The 17652-nt window shown below is 35.5% G+C and overlaps 1 protein-coding gene across 3 annotated transcripts in view; it reads right to left on the bottom strand.

Moving 5' to 3' along the window:
- STAG1 (stromal antigen 1) overlaps positions 1-17652 on the bottom strand; it is a 541662-nt gene that overhangs the window by 20215 nt on the left and 503795 nt on the right. For all 3 annotated transcript variants that reach the window (XM_021071121.1, XM_021071122.1, XM_021071123.1), the window contains 4 exons: positions 11932-12024; positions 9864-10038; positions 7219-7358; positions 3569-3670 (listed from right to left, as the gene is read on the bottom strand). In XM_021071121.1, coding sequence (XP_020926780.1) covers positions 3569-3670; positions 7219-7358; positions 9864-10038; positions 11932-12024 — 510 coding nt within the window. The remainder of the gene's footprint in view (positions 1-3568; positions 3671-7218; positions 7359-9863; positions 10039-11931; positions 12025-17652) is intronic.

Genomic DNA, 17652 nt, shown 5'->3' on the forward strand with positions numbered 1-17652 from the left:
TATAATTTAAAAGTATTTATATGGCACATGGTAAAATACATAGTTCTTTCCTTGTATTAACAGTAGCCACACTGTTTTCCTTTTCCAAGTCTTCTACTATGATCTACTATTTCTTGAGCTCATTTTCATGCTAATGATTAAAAGCAAACCATAATTTTTTCTTTTCCTTTTTTTTTAACCAAAAAAGGAATGCATTTAGGGTTGGGAAAAAGAAACATGTTACAAATATACTATTTATTCATAAACATCTAGGTGTTCTTTTTGTTGATTTCACAAGAAAGGCAATATATAAAATATAGGATTCAGAACTTTTTTTTTTTACTTATTACATCTTAGACAAGGACATTATGTAAAAAATTCATTTAGATATATGGAGTGATTTTTCCTATCCAATTATAAAATATACCAATAAGGTCTTAAACCGAGTGGAGGAGTTTTATAATTACATACACATTATGCATATTGTGTCAAAATAACAATAAAAACAAAACCATGGAATACTCAAGAGCAATCATCATTCTGCCACTAAAGTCAGACACAAAATGAATCTATACACATCTGCCTTCCTTCCTATTATGAGAGAAGAATAAATAGTCTAAGCTTTCATCTAAAGCCACTCTCTCCTTATGTACTTTATGTATCTCACTGCTTTTTACCTACTTTAGTGATTTTGGTCTTGTGCTACTACTTTTTTCTCCGTCATTAAATTTTTCCTCTCTGTTAGAGGCATGTGTCTTAAAAAACACACAAACAACCCTAACATCTTTTTTTTTTTTTTTTTCCCACTGTACAGCAAGGGGGTCAGGTTATCCTTACATGTATACATTACAATTACAGTTTTTCCCCCACCCTTTCTTCTGTTGCAACATGAGTATCTAGACATAGTTCTCAATGCTATTCAGCAGGATCTCTTTGTAAATCTATTCTAAGTTGTGTCTGATAAGCCCAAGTTCCCGATCCCTCCCACTCCCTCCCCCTCCCATCAGGCAACCACAAGTCTCTTCTCCAAGTCCATGATTTTCTTTTCTGAGGAGATGTTCATTTGTGCTGGATATTAGATTCCAGTTATAAGTGATATCATATGGTATTTGTCTTTGTCTTTCTGGCTCATTTCACTCAGGACGAGATTCTCTAGTTCCATCCATGTTGCTGCAACCTAACATCTTAATTCCATCTCCTCTGCCAGCAACCAATGCATTTTTCTCCTTCTCTTTATGCAAAGATCCTAAGAAGTATTGTTTACATTTGTTTTCTTCACTTCCTCATCTCCTAATCTCTCAATTTACTCTAACCACACCATTTCACTGAAATAGCTCATTGTCTATTAATTATGCTGTCCAGAGTTTTAGTTTTCTTTGGCAGTAGACTGGCCTAAACTGCTTACTCTGCCATGACTGGAAACGGCAGTTCTTCCAGAGAGTTTCAAATTCAGGTAATTGTTTATCAAGTCTCAAAATTTAAAATGTTTTCCCAGACAGTTGTATACAATAGCCTTGATCTTTAAAATAAATACAAAGAATATATGTCATTGTACAAAATTCAAGGAATATGAAAGTGAAAGTTCTCTTTTCTCTTTCCAACTATATATCATTCTTCTTTCTAAAGGTAACCAATGTTGAAGTTTGAAAGTTTTCTAGACCAATTTAGACACATTAATATATTACATACATAAAGCTTTAATTTTTATATAAATGGTACTGTACTATATATTTGTCCTGAAACTTGCTATTTTCACTTATTATTTTGTCTTAAAAATCTTTTAGCTACTTCAGAGTATCAGTTTATTTAACCATTCTGTTGATGGGCATTTAAACTATTTCCCATTTTGCAATATTATACAGACTGTTACAATAAAATATATTTCCCATATATACCTTTGCTCAGATTTGCATGTATCTATGTAGATACCTAAGTAGCAAAACTATTGATTTAAAGGGAATATGTATCTTAAATTTTGAAATATACTGAAAAATTATATTCCAAGAAAGTAAGAGCAACTGCTTTCACAAGGGATCTTTTCTTGCTACATTTTTAACTGTCACTGGTATTATCAATCATTTTAATTCGTGCCAATCTGTTCAGCAGTGTTAAATGTCTCCTTGTTTTAATTTGTATTATATTAATTTTTAATTTTTTAGTATTTTCTTTAGGGCCAACCCACAGCACATGGAGGTTTCCAGGCTAGGGGTTGAATCCAAGTTACAGCCACTGGCCTGTCCCACAGCCACAGCAATGCAGGATCCAAGCTGCATATGCAACCTACACCACAGCTGATGCCAGATCCTTAACCCACTGAGCCAGGCTGAACCTGCAACCTCATGGTGACCAGTTAGATTTGTTTCCGCTGTGCTACAATGGGAACTCCTGTATTATGTTAATTATTAATAAAACTATGCCTCTTTTCTTTTTTTCTTTTTGGCCACACAAGGCATATGAAAGTTTCTAGGCCAGGGATGGGATCTGACCTACAACTGTGATCTACGCCACAGCTGAGGGCGCAATGCACTGCACTGGGCCGGAGATTGTACCCAGGTCACCACAGAGACAATGCCAGATCCTTAACCTACTGCACCATGGTGGGAACTCCATGCCTTTTTTTGTGTTTACTGCTCAAAAAGGTTCCCTCTTTTGAAAAGTGGCTTTTCACTTGCTCACTTCTGTATAGGATTTATTTACCTTTGTTACTGATTTGTAGGATTTTCTCTATATGATTAAAAATACTTTCCCACAATCTGTCATTTGTTTTTAAATTTTGTTCGGAGTGCTGGCTGATGCATAAATCTATTTAAATTTATATATTATCAATTTTTTTTTTTTTTTTTACTTTGTGTCGTCTTTCCTTACTGAGGACTTCCCTACTCTAGGATATAAAAATATCCTCTTATTTTTCTTATAACCTTTAAATTTTTAACATTTATATACAGTCCAACTAGTAGTTAATTTTGGGTATATGCTAGGCTATAAATAGCTATAAATAGCTATTTTTCCAAGTACATAGTCAATGGACCTATCACCATTTACTGAATAGGCCCAAACATTTCCTCACATTTGAAATGAGACTTTTATCATAGACTAAATATATACATACATACCTATGAGCCAGCCCCTACCTCTCAATCTCTAAGTTAATACTAGGCATTTACTAGGAATCTAATTTAGACAATATGTGTAACATATTTTCTTATTTGGATACTAGTTTTGTCTCTTCTCTTATTAAGATACCTAGCATATAATAAGTGAACTGCTTAATATTAATTCTACTCTTTATCTCGTTCCCTTCAAATTTCTTTTTTTGTTCTTTTTTGTCTTTTTGCCTTTTCTAGGGCCGCTCCCAGGGCATATGGAGGTTCCCAGGCTAGGGGTCTAATCGGAGCTGTAGCTGCCGGCCTACACCAGAGCCACAACAACACGGGATCGAGCTGCGTCTGCGACCTACACTACAGCTCACGGCAATGCTGGATCCTTAACCACTGAGCAGGGCCAGGGATCGAACTGGCAACCTCATGGTTCCTAGTTGGATTCGTTAACCACTGTGCCACAATGGGAACTCCCCCTTCAAATTTCTTACCTGCTGTAAACTGAGAATGAGGGTCTTGGCACACTGAATTTTATCAATCTGCCTGGTTTTACTCAGTGTTTCCTTAATAATATCACCATAGTCATTGTAATACTGTGAGGAAAAGAAAGAAAACATAGCTTTAAAACTGTTAACAATTTATGAGATAAAGAACAGGTTGGTGAAAGAAATCGAAAGGTGAATACAGAGGTTTTTAACTATTCATCTTAAAAACCTAATGACAGTTAAAAGGTATTGTCTATAGCTAAAGAAATATACATTTGATATTTAAGATCATGAACTAATAATAAAACTAAAAAACGTGGAATTCCAAGAGAAGAAGAGATAAGTGAGCAAAATTCCTCATTTTTTACAACATGGATTCAACAAACAGCATTTTAAAAGGTGACAAATCAGGAAGAGAACTTTTGATAGAAACTTCCCGAAGAATGAAACCAAAATAGTTAAAACTGCTTACTTCTGAGGAGTGGGCCTAAATATCTGGAAGGGCAGATCAGAGTAACAGACTTAACTTTTTCATTTAATATTTTTGTGTACTATCTATCTCATTCCCGCCCCCAATATGTCTATATTTTACTATTACAATATAAAAAATAAAGCCACTGACTTCTTTATAATTCAATTTTTTTACCCAGGATTTAAAGAATTTTGTGATTAAATAATTAGGAGAATATTACATCTGGATATTATCTTGGCTAAAGCCTAAAACTTATGACCTAGCTAGCAAAATGAGTATATTAGCCTGACAATTGGATTTTTATAATCTTCAAAAAGATGGGTGTGCTTCTACGATGTGAGGTTAAAAAAAAAAAAAGGAAACCAAAAAACCCAGGAAATATCTCAAAAGAATCATTCTTTTAGTGCAATTAAAAAATGATCTCAATGCAGATAAAAAGAGAAACATGAGAGCACTGAAGTCATTCAAAAGATAGATCAATAATAAATTCAGATTTTTAATGACCTCACAGAAGAGTAAGGCAAAAGCCAAACAAGCCAAGGATATATAAGAAAGAACAACAAACAACTATTAGAATATTTATAGGAACGATTAACGCCTATAATGAACAGAGGTGGGTAAAAACTGTTAAGGATGATAAATGTTTTAGATAACAGCTTTTATCTTAAAACCAACACAGTCTTGTTAAGGGATGACAAGGAAAAACCATGGTAAGCTCGTATTTATCCAACCAAACTCTGTTGAGATATTACTTTTGGAAGCCTTCTCTGGCTGCTCACTTAAAGACCATATCTGGGCTTGCTTTGCAATTTGTACATCCATTATTACAATAATCACGCTGAAGCCTTATGGTCTAGTGGAAAGTGCTAAGCTTTGAAGCTAGACAAACCTAAAATCAAATGCCAGTTTTTGCTACTTTAATAGTTGTGTGATCTTAGAAAGTTACTTAACCTCTCCAAGACTTAATTTCCTTATCTGTAAATGATATTATTTCCTACTTCACAGGGTTACTGTAATCAACAAAGATAATGTAAAAGCTTTAGAACAGTGTCTCAAATACAACTGGCATAGAACATAGGCAGCTATTTAATATTAACATGTTATATAATATGGGTACATTTCAGTTTTTCGGTTAATCTGTAACCTCCTTAAGTGCAGAAATCACTTTTTTTTTTTTTTTTTTTGTCTTTTTGTCTTTTCTAGGGCCACTCCCGCTGCATTTGGAGATTCCCAGGCTAGGGGTCTAATCGGTAGCTCCAACCTACACCACAGCCACAGCAACAGAGGATCCAAGCTGCGTCTGCAACCTACACTGCAGCTCACGGCAACGCTGGATCCTTAACCCACTGAGCAAGACCAGGGATCAAACCCACAACCTTATGGTTCCTAGTCAGATTCGTTAACCACTGTGCCACGACAGGAACTCCCAGAAATCATGTTTTATTTAAACCTCCGGTTAACAACACAGTGCTCATCAGATTGCAGGTGTTCAGCAAAATATGATGACTTGGTTCCTATGTCATAACTAGAATTGTACCATACTTGGTACATACATTACCATACATGGATAAAGACATAAGTGAATCAATGGCATACACAACATTCTGAATATGGGCAAAATAAAATACCATCTCTGACATGAGAAAAAGCTAAAAAGATGAGAATTGTGCCTATTCAGCTGTATCAAGGATTTCTGAGCACTGCTTTTTTCTTCTTTCCTTCCTTTCTTTTTTTTTGTTTTAGGGCTGCTCCTGTGGCATATGGAAGTTCCCAGGTTAGTGGCTGAATCAGAGTTGCAGCTGCTGGCCTACACCATAGACACAGTAACATGGGATCTGAGCCACTTGTTACCTACATCGCAGCTCACAGCAACGCCAGATCCTTAACCCACTGAGTGGGGACAGGGACTGAACCCATGTCCTCATGGTTACTAGTCAGGTTTGTTACTTCTGAGCCACAGTGGGAACTCTGAGCACTGCTTTTTTTGAGGGTCAGAAACAAAATGGACAAAATGGACTTACAGAAAGGAGAACAGTCAGTAAGTGAGTAACTATTAAAACCCTGTCATATGAAGAATGGTTTAAAACCTTTCCACACCTCCTCATGGAAAAATCACAACTTCTCACACAACATCTAAAGTCTAACCTCTCAGTTTCTTTAAATCTTACCCCTGGCTCCACTGCCATAAGCTATCTATGTTCCTATATCAAATTTCTTGCATTTTCCCCAAACAATTTATTTCCTTTGTGTCTCTGTACATGACGTTCAATCTACCTAAGAGTCCTCCTATTACTTCTTTACTTGACTAATTTATGCTTATTATATCAGACTTGTTCAGAAGCCACTTCTAAGCAATTTTCATTAACCCTCATACTTCTTAAGAGTGGACTGTTTCACATATTTCCAGGAACCCCTGTACATACATCTATTATATTGTATAAATGCAACTGTCTAAGCTACTTGACTATCTCCAGCTGTAGACCACTCTGGAGCAGGAATTTTATTTTATTTTTTATTTTTTTTTATTTTTTATTTTTTTTGTCTTTTTGCTATTTCTTTGGGCCGCTTCCACGGCATATGGAGGTTCCCAGGCTAGGGGTCTAATCGGAGCTGTAGCCACTGGCCTACGCCAGAGCCACAGCAACGCAGGATCCGAGGCGCGTCTGCAACCTACACCACAGCTCACGGCAACGCCAGATCGTTAACCCACTGAGCAAGGGCAGGGACCGAACCCGCAACCTCATGGTTCCTAGTCGGATTCGTTAACCACTGCGCCACGACGGGAACTCCTGGAGCAGGAATTTTAAAATCTCTGTAACTAGTGCCTGGCAGGTGGCACGGTACACAGTAGGCACACTTATAAATATATCTGAAGAGAGTTATAGGGAAGAAGCACTGCTTTCTCATGAAAATAAAAAGGAATTTTTTTCACATAAATGTGAGGAACTCCTACTTTATGGAATTGATATAAATGGACATGTTATAAAAAATTATGAGAGAAATTTTAAATATGTCAGAAAATCATCAATAATACATAGGTAAAAGTTATCAATTTTAGTTTATTCATTATCCTTTCATTTTTAGTTGCTAACTTCTCTGCCACTTAGATGGAAGGGGAAAAATAAGAATATGAAATGATATTAGTATGTATATTCTTTTACCCATAAAAAATGTAAAACTATACCTTCATGTAGTGTTTAAAGATGTCTGCAGCTGCATGCATGTCAACAATATCATAAATGATAAGTTTGCTGAAGGCAGCAAGTAGATTCCTTCTCTTGTGTAAGGCCTCAATTTTATTAGCTTCATCTTCTTCATCGCCCTCTAACCACAGAAAATAAATTAATTATGAACTTTGGCAAAAAAGTGAAACAATGTAGACAATCTATAATAAAAAAAACAAGCTTATAACCTTACAAATAGGTATAAGTCAGTTTTAGATGGATAAAAACTGTTACTTTTACTACTGTTTATTTTAGGATACTGTATTTAGTTATACATTTATTAAATACTTAGTAGGCACTAAAGTACCTATCTTTTATGATACTGTCATAGCAAAGATTGAGTAAGAGAAGCAAAGCATATATAGATTTTTTCCTGACATATTTTTGTCATAATAATACTGTGTCTGTTTACCTTTAAAATGCTATCTTTTCTTATTTCAATATTCCTTATGTGCTAATATAGTTCCACAGAGAAGAAATACCTGGAAATTTTTAAGACACAGGGAAAAACTTTTTTTTTAGAAAAATATATGGGGAGTGAATAATGGAAATTATATGGAGGAGTTAGTTTTCAGTTCTTATTCTAAACATGGTTACATTGTAACCTGAGGAATAAAGTATATTTTACAAACCATGTTATGTATATTCACATGTTTAGAAACAAAACCTTATTAAATACTTTCAAAACAAGTAGTGCTTATTCCTTATTTTTAAGATTCTCAGGCCCTACTGGCTTATGTATTTTTTTCTTTCTTTCTTTTTTTTTCTTTTTGCCTTTTCTAGGGCCGCTCCCGTGGCATATGGTAGTTCCCAGGCTAGGGGTGTAATCGGAGCTGTAGCCACTGGCCTAAGCCAGAGCCACAGCAACAGGGGATCTGAGCCGCATGTGCAACCTACACCACAGCTCACGGCAACGCTGGATCCTTAACCCACTGAGCAAGGCCAGGGATGGAACCCACAACCTCATGGTTCCTAATTGGATTCGTTAACCACTGAGCCACGACAGGAACGCCTCTTTCTTTTTTTTCTCTTGTCTTTTTAGGGCTGCACCTGTGGCATATGGAGGTTCCCAGGCTAAGGCAATTGGATCTGTAGCTGCTGGCCTACACCAGAGCCACTGCAATTTGGGATCCAAGCCGAGTCTGCAACCTATACCACAGCTCATGGCAACACCCGGATCCTTAACCCACTGAACAAAGCCAGGGATTGAACCCGTAACCTTATGGTTCCTAGTTGGATTCGTTTTTACTGTGTCACGAAGGGAACTCCTGTATTTCTAATCCTAAGAAAAATTTCTCTGCAAGACTCCAAATGACAAAAGTTAACACCTTTGTTTCAGGCTCTGTACTGACCCTTTCACATCTTGGCCAGCCCTCATTTAGGGACAGTGTTTTTTCTTCTCTTCTTTGCACGTATATACCCATAAAAAACCCCTTACTCTCAATTTCTTTCTTCCCTTTCTACTAGCTGGTTCAGTTATGAATCATCAGTACTTTGAGAAGCTGGAAATCTTTTTGTTTAAGACGAGTGGCAGGTAAATTTTACCTCCTGAAATTAATGTGGATTCAAAATAAAAATACTTCATTTCATTTCATAGTCCAATACTTTCTAAAATGTTCTGTTAAATAAAAAACATTCTAATAGCACCAAGTAGATTTATGGATCTGATATGCCACAAATCTTATTTTAGAGAGCTTAAGTCATCTATTTTACAAATAACCTATTCTATATAATCTTTATTTAAAATTACTTATATTCCTAAGTTTTCATTCTGCATGCTCAGCACAATTTTGACTGGTGAGTCTGATAACATTCTTTTAGCACCTAGTATCTTATGAGTCATATTTTTTAAATTTTAGAAATGCATGGCGACCACAAAGGAGCAGAAAGGAACTCAGATGGTTTTAAGGAAAAACTGTGAACCTAGGCCCAGTTCAGTTAGGAAAAAAAGCCACTTATCCTAAATATACATTTTATATATGAGGGAAATGACAAGTGTACAAAATTTTTCATTATAGCATAGTTTACAATAGTAGAAGATTGGAAACTAGCCAAACATCAGTCAATATGAGATGAGTAACATAAATAACGTTGTAGTTAAAACAATGAAATACTATGTAGCTGTTAGAATAAGAATAAGGAAGTTTACATATGTAGTAATAGGGAGAGCTCTCTAAGGTACAATGTTAGAGGAGGGACTAGTAATATATTCAGTGTTGGTTTCTGAATTACATGACTGTATTAACTTTTTTTTTCTTTGTCTTTTTAGGGCCTCACCCCGGGGCATGTGGAAGTTCTCAGGCTAAGGGTCAAATAGGAGCTGTAGCTGCTGGCCTATAGCAACCACGGGATCCGAGCCACATCTGCAACCTACATCACAGCTCACAGCAATTCTGGATCCTTAACCTACTGAGCAAGGCCAGGGATCGAACCCACATCCTCATGGATACTAGTTGGGTTTCTTACCACTGGGTCATGACAGGAACTCCCCAACATTTTTTTTTAAAGAGAGAAATTCTAATATTTTTTAGGACTGAATTTTTTCTCATATATTTTGGGGATGGTAAAACAAAAGCAATATTGACAAGATGATAGCTACAAATACCCATGCTCTGGTTCTCCTCATCTTGGTCAATGAAAACATGATCCATCACAAAACTGAGGAGTTCAGACTGAAGTCCAGTATCTGGGTTAAACACCAAAGGCTGAAGGCCCTCCCTGCCACCTGTCATTAATTGGTGGCTAAAAATCATCAAAAGATCACAGAGTAACATGAAAGCCTGGAATGCAAAAGAAATTCATCAGTAAAATATTGTACAAATGCAGCTATAACTACAAATCAATGTTAATGAAAATATAACAAATTAAAGTTACATAACAGTACCATAATAGAAATTCTGAGTATTCAAATTGCAGCTACTTAATTTTAATTTCCAAACTTAATAAAATTACTTTTTCTCATTACATACTAGTCCTATTTAAGACTTCCTATCACCCTAAATATAACCTATTTCTTTAATTTGGCTGTATTAACTCAAAATAGCTAAGAGATTTTGATTTGAACTTATAAAAAATAAGTTAACCTCAACTCCAGAAGTACAAAATTGATACAATAAGGAGAGAGGTCAGAAATCAATCACATACTGCTTAATCACACAATAAGCATAAATCTTAACACAAACTGTATAATTCAATAAATTATAATGTAGTACTCTATAATCTGTAAGCTATTATTCTGGATTCTTCTTTAAAAAAATCTAATGTAAAACAAAAATTTTCAGCAATAGGTTAAAACTGAATTCAAGATCATTCACATAAAAATCAGTAACTGAAAGCTTCCCAACAAATGTAATCACATAAGAGAACTTTCAGTACATATCCCCACAGAGAAAGTATAGTTATTTTGCCAAATTTATCCTATTTAATGGATGGAATGAAATAAACCTGTATCATTGGTTTACTGAAATTGAAAGATTTTTTATTATAGAATGACTGAGGGCTCTGATAGCACTAAACAATCCACTCACACCCCCCCCCTTTAAAAATGGATTTCTATGGAAAAAATTTCTGGTATCCTGGAGATGGTTATATGCTGTCCACCTCCAACAAGAATCAGGGTAGTTCATATTCTAGGTACACAACTATGAAATACATAAATATAGAAACAGTCACTTGAAAAGAGGAGAGCATGAAGAGAAACCAGGGAAATATACTTTTTAAATTGAGGCCATACTTTGAGATGTCACCAAACAGTGATGATGTAGAAACACTGAATTTCTGGCTTAAATGTGCTAGGCTGGGTACTTTTTAGCGTTGGTTGAGTTCAGAAGGCTTTGAGAATAAGGTTTAGGAAAGACTATTTTTGTTCCCATTTTAAGTAAGATACTGATAACTTAATAAAGAAGAGACCTGTGATAACCCATTTGTATGAAGAGGCAGCAAAGGGTAACAGATAAAGACTCTTTTTCTAGCTCAATATCCTAATAAAAAACAACACTGAAAAGGTACATCTGTTTTCTATAAAAGTACTTCCTAACAGAACAGTATAGTTAAATAGTTTACAAAATCACTTCATGAAAACGGTATTGCCTTTGGGCTCCACTTTGACCGTCTTTGAGCTATGCTACTTTCCAAGGGGTGAGGAGTCTGGTGGACCAATGGTATATGCTATACCCCTACTTTACAGTTCAGGGACAGGGATTCAGGCATCTTTCCTAGGCACAATGCATCCCCATTGCGTACTCCCAGGCCTCAGGGTAATCAAGGATGTCTGTTTGAGGGATGTTGACAAAGTTCGGATATGTGGACTGAAAAGTTCACATGCACGTGTGAGTTCTTCCTTGTATGGGAAAGAGCTGAAAGTGAGATGAGAAAGTGAGCCCTATACCAGTTCCCTAACTCTCCAAGTTCTGACATAGAACTTTTAAGAATCAAGAATTCTAAATTGAAACCCAGCCTTCCAGGCCATTATGAAGGTATAACTCGTTAAGGAACAAACACTTATAACAGGTTTGTTAGCTTGCTTTATAACTTAAATATTCTTGTCACAGGTCCCACAAATGTTAGAGATAGACCTACATGCTAAGAACCGCCATAAAAATTACACCTTCTTACTGTTTTTTTAATACATTTGAGTTATTTTTATTGAGCGCTCTTAACTGATAATTTCTTACCTGTTCCTTCACTGGAGTATTAACATTAGATAGGCACTGTTGGCAAACAGCCAAAAAGGATTTCACTGTTTTCCTCAATACCAACAAATCCTCCTGTAAGACACATTTCAAATTTGCAACCATGAATTACAGTATTCTAAAAAAAAAACTGATCCAAAAGAAATAATAAATGGAAAATAGCCAAACTGATTTATTGTTAAAGCAATTCATAAAACCAAATTTAATGTTGGGAAGCAAATCATATAGTTATTTCCTAGTTTATCTTAATGGAAATGGGAAACAGATAATCCCAAATACTCAGTTCTATTTAGCTTTGGAATGCTCAGTATGGTTTCCTCTAACATATTTTCCTTTATAAATATGGTTTACTTAGGCTAATATTAAAATTGTTAGTCATCCCTATAACAAATACTAGCTGGTGATAAAGTGAGGGAACACAGCAGCACACTGGAAAAATCATTTAAGCAACAAATGTGTACTGAATTTCTCCCATATTCTCAGCACTCCGCAAAATGTCAAGGGAAAAAAAGAGAGAGCTTTAAAGTAGTGTCTATATACTCAGTGTTAACATCTTAGCAGGGAGTTAAAACAATTAGAGAGTAATTAAGTGTTCACTTTTTTTTGGGGGGGGGAGTATTAATTCTAACTGTACCAGACAGAGCTAGGCTGGAGGCAGCTTCATAGAAAGATGAGCTTTAATCTAAGATTGGAGTGGTGAACAGGATTTAATCAGATGGCCATATAATACTTGATATGAAACATTTGAAAAGTATGAAAGGAAATTTAAATTTATCAAGCATGTATAAAGTTCCAAGCACTGGTATGAGGGCTGTTACATAATTTAGTATTTATATTGATTAGAAGAAGCAGTTATTATTACCAAGGGTTTGAAACCAGGACTGTCTGATAATAGAGCTCCTATTCTCACTGGCTAATGAGCAAGACGCATGCAGATAATTCAGTATTATGATATTTAAAACAGTAATGAAGAGTAATTAAATGACCATAAGCTGATGTAGAAATCGCTAAAAAAAGTACTCTATGAAACTAGAATTCTTTAAGCTACTCTATTTTGTACAGATGATAGTTTATTCCTTTTTGGGATCTTCACATCCCAAAACTGATACTTAAAAAATCATATATATTTCCTTTTGCTAAAATGAGTACAGTATTTAGAAGGAATAAGAACATATTTTGTGCAGAGTAGTAAAAAGGACACTGCCTCCAGAATCTTTAATGTTCCTGCAGATGAACATTCAATAACCAAACCTTGACTTTCCTTGACCACTTCTTTAATTTTAAAGACTCACATTGCATTAAAGGAAATAGACAAGAGAACAGGCAGCTGCTAAAGGATGTCAAGAGTGCTATGCTAGAAAGCCTAACACAGTAAAAAGTGGTTACAGAAAGGTTCCCAAAGAAGATAAAGCTGAGTTCTAAATAACAACTAAAAATTATCTACCTATAGGGAATGGTGTTCCAGAGGGCATAGAATGTTCAGCCTTGGGGGTGCTTTTATGAGACCTTAATTTACTGTATTTGGGGCATAAATAGGGAGGAGCGGTGAGAAAAGAAAAAGAGGAGCAATTTTCATTTAATCAGGAGACTATTTAAAACACCGTGTTAAATCATTTGGCTATTTTCCTGTTGGCAATAAGAAACTTTTTTTTCTCTTTTTTAGGATTGCATGTGTGGTATATGGAAGCTCCCATTCTAGGGGTCGAATCAGAGCTGCAGCTGGCAATCTACGCCACAGCCATAGCAACACAGGATCTGAGGCATCCGTGACCTATACTGCAGCTCACAGCAATGCCAGATCCTTAACCCACTAAGTGAGGCCAGGGATTGAACCAGCATCCTTATGGATACTATTTGGGTTTGTTACCCCTGAACCACAAAAGGAACTCTAGCAATAAGGAACTAATGAATAAGGATTTTTTATCATATACATGGTAAAAATTTATGTTAATACCATATTCTAAGCAGAAGGGGGAATGATATAGAATAAGGACGTTAGTTAATAGTAAATACAATCTTCAGTCAAGGGCTTATTATAGACCAAGTATTGTGTTTTAAGGGGCATAAATTTAAGTTTCACGATTACCCTATAAAGTAAGTGGTAATATTTCTATTTTATAGATGAGGAAGCTAAAGTTCAGAGTACCTACAGATTCTAAGTGATAGAGTAAGGATCCAAACCTAGGGTTATTTGACTCTAAAGTCCATGCTTCTAATCATTGTTTTGTATTTCTTCACAAAGGCAATAGGAATAATCTAAAATGAGGGCCTGAAAAGAAAATGTCAGAGTCAAGATATGAACAGTGAAGAGAAATTAAAGCAACAGAACTGACAGAATTTCAGAACTAATCAGAACGGGGATGCTGATGTTACTCCTAAATTTCTAGGTAACTTGCTACTGAATGAATTACAGTATAAAGTCATGGAGGTACTCAATGCAGGAACAAATGCTAAGGTAACAGTTCAGCTTTACAAATGATGATCTAAGATCCTTGAGAGATACCCTACTGGAGATGTCTAGTAGGCAGATGGATGAGTTCAAAGCCCACAGTAAAGAATTTGAGCAAGAATAGAGATTTTGAAGTCCTCTGCATTTAGATGGCAACAGAAACAATGGAAATAGATGAGACTGTTCAAGGAGAATCTGTTAAGAGGGCTGACAAAAGTATCCTAGGGAACACCAATATTTAATAGAGAGATGAGAAAAAAGAACACATGATAAAACCTAAGAAATGGTCTGAGAAGTAGGAGCAAAACCAAAATATGGCATCCTAGAAGTAAGAAAACATTTAAAAATGAATGGAGTAGTTTAACTAGGACAAATGCCACCAAGAGAAAAGGATTAAAAAAGTATTCCAAGGATAAAGCAAGGAGATTGTGCATGACCTTGGGGAGAACATTTTTACAGGAATTAAAAGATCACTTTTATTTAAAAGCAAACTGCCCATGAGTAGAAAGATGAAGAAGGCAACTCTTTCAAAAAAAGTTTGACCATGGGAGTTCCTGCTGTGGCAGAGTGGGTTAAGAATCTGACTGCAGTAGCTTGGGTTTCTGTGGAAGTGTGGGTTTGATCCCCAGCCTGGCGCAGTGGGTTAAAGTACTGAGCATTTCACAGCTGCAGAGAAGGTCACAACTGCAATCTGGAGTCAATCCCTGGCCCGGGAACTTCCATATGCCATGGTTGTGGCCATAAAATAAATAAATAAAATAAAAACAAAGAATGCAGTAGAAAATGAACAAAAGATAAAAAAGAGATAACAAAAACAGGATGGCTTCTAGAAATGTCTTTTGGGGTCTTTGTTGACTTTTTTAATAAAAAAGGTTTGAGAATGCTTGTTGAATAAATAACTGAAAGAAAAACAAAATGCAGGCCATGAGATTAACTGGCTACAAACAAGAGGGTTGAACCATATTCTCTGAGGTGCTATGGCATTCTGTGATTCTGCTGAATTAATCTAGGCACTCAAATGAGAACATATAGGTGCTAACCAGTAAACCTAGTATTCAAAGGACAAAAGTTCACTTCCATTTCTAGTACCTGGAATAGTGCTTGGCACATGGGCAGGTATTTAGTAAATATTTGCCGAATGAAATATAAATACACATAATAAAGATGATACCACAATCCAAGGGACAAACGTGTAATGTGTTTATTTCATCAAACAATAAATAGAGTTAACAAATGGAGTTTCTGTCACAGCTTAGTGGTAAGGAGCCGGACTAGTATCCATGAGAATGCAGGTTTGATCCCTGACCTTGCTCAGTGCGTTAAGGATCTGGTGTTGCTGTGAACTGTGATGTAGATCACAGCATGGCTTGGATCCCGAGTTGCTGTGGCTGTGGTATAGGCTGGCAGCTGCAGCTCCAATTTGACCCCTAGCCTGGGAACTTACATATGCCATGGGTACGGACCTAAAAAGACAAAAAAAAAAAAAAAAAAAAAAAAAAAGATGTTAATGCTTCTTCATTCCCTTAAATTTCATGGTTAAGTGGGCAGTTAGAAGCAGTCTAGGGAATCAGCTATCTTTGGAGCTGGAGGCAAAATACTCCTTTAAAGGTCAATCATAAAGCAAGTACGTCCTATGTAAAGATTACTTGCGAATTCATCTGAGGAGTTGTAAATTTAACCTCATAACTAAGCAACCTATTGATGACTAATCAGTAGTAGCTTTTTTAAAAAGTGAAAATGGGAAGCTATCAAGGAAATAAGACGTTAAAGGCCTTCTTTAGCACTAACGTTTAGCCTAGATTTGGATGCAACCTAAAAATACTGAGTGCTGAAGAAAGTTAGTTTTATTGTAATCAGATTCCATTGAGAGAAATATAAATACCAATACGTTTAGGCAAATAGGCACAGATAATGTATATTTAACAGTTAGTTAATCTCATACAGTAAATTTCTTTGAACAGCTGGGGATAGAATTTAGGTTCTTCTGGATTTCTGAACACAGTACTTTATTTATCCTATAATTTTCCTACAAACTTCACTATGTTAGCATCTTACACTACATAAAGTTAACATCTATTGGCACTTACTGAGTGCCAGGCACTAATCTAGGCTTTTCACATATTAACGAATCTTGACTGTGATGGGTATTGATATTTATCATTCCCATTCTACATACAGAGAAACAGGCACAGAAATGTTAAATGCAAGCCCAAAGACAGAGATAGTTAAGTGGAGTACTGAATTAGCAAAAGCAGTTTGTCTCCAGAGTCTGTGCCCTTAACCATTTTACTGTAATGACTCTTTCTATAATGCCAGAAAATTAATATACTGAAAAAACAGGGAGCAGTTTGGAGGTAAGAACTTTTAAATTCAAATTACTCAAATATATTTATATATAAACAAAAATGCTAGTCAACCCAACAGACACTGAAAAACAAACAAACAAACAAAAAAAAACCCAAGAACAAGTTATTTAGGCTGCAATTTTAAGAAAATAGGATGTTTAGGGAGTGCCTTTAACACTTTGAACACAATGGAATTCTACTTAAATAAATTCTTCCTAGCCAGAACACCTGAAGTATAAAGATGAAAACTGAAGGTATTCCCCTCTCGTAGTCCATACAAGAAATATACAGACCAAGAATATGGTGCTTCCTTTCAAATGTTTTTCCCTAAATGAAACCAATTGATCAAAGTATACTTTTAAAACATCACCTTAATTCAAATATACCCTGGTCAGCAAAATCTCAACAGTGAAGACCCTCAAATAAGACTGACATAATTAGGATGGTGAATTTATCATATAAACAATTTTAGAAGTTTTCTCAAAGATCTGAAGGCTCAAACTTGACTTACCCGAACATCTAGGGAAGAAAAAACAGATCTTAGGTGTAGACTGTCCCTTACGAGTCAAATATCTCAATACAATTATAGTCAGTGAGGAAAGATAAGGGTTTAATTTCTAAACACACAAAACACGAGATTTTAAATGGGTAATTTTATCTAGAAAATTTAGCTGTCCTTTTATCCACAACTGTGAAATACTAATTAAGATAATCAGCCAGATTATCTTAGCAATAGAAAAGCAATAAATAACTAGCAATGGAAAAACTAGCAGTAAATACACAAAACTAGTTCAACATTATCAGACAAATACACAGAATGGGAAGATATAAAACAGAAATAAGGACTTGGATTAGGCCAAATATCTTAGAATATGAAAAATAGAGCCTGTTAAGAATTTAGCGATCAAT

The sequence above is a fragment of the Sus scrofa genome, chromosome 13 (genome assembly GCF_000003025.6).
Source record: "Sus scrofa isolate TJ Tabasco breed Duroc chromosome 13, Sscrofa11.1, whole genome shotgun sequence".
Classification (NCBI taxonomy): domain Eukaryota; kingdom Metazoa; phylum Chordata; class Mammalia; order Artiodactyla; family Suidae; genus Sus; species Sus scrofa.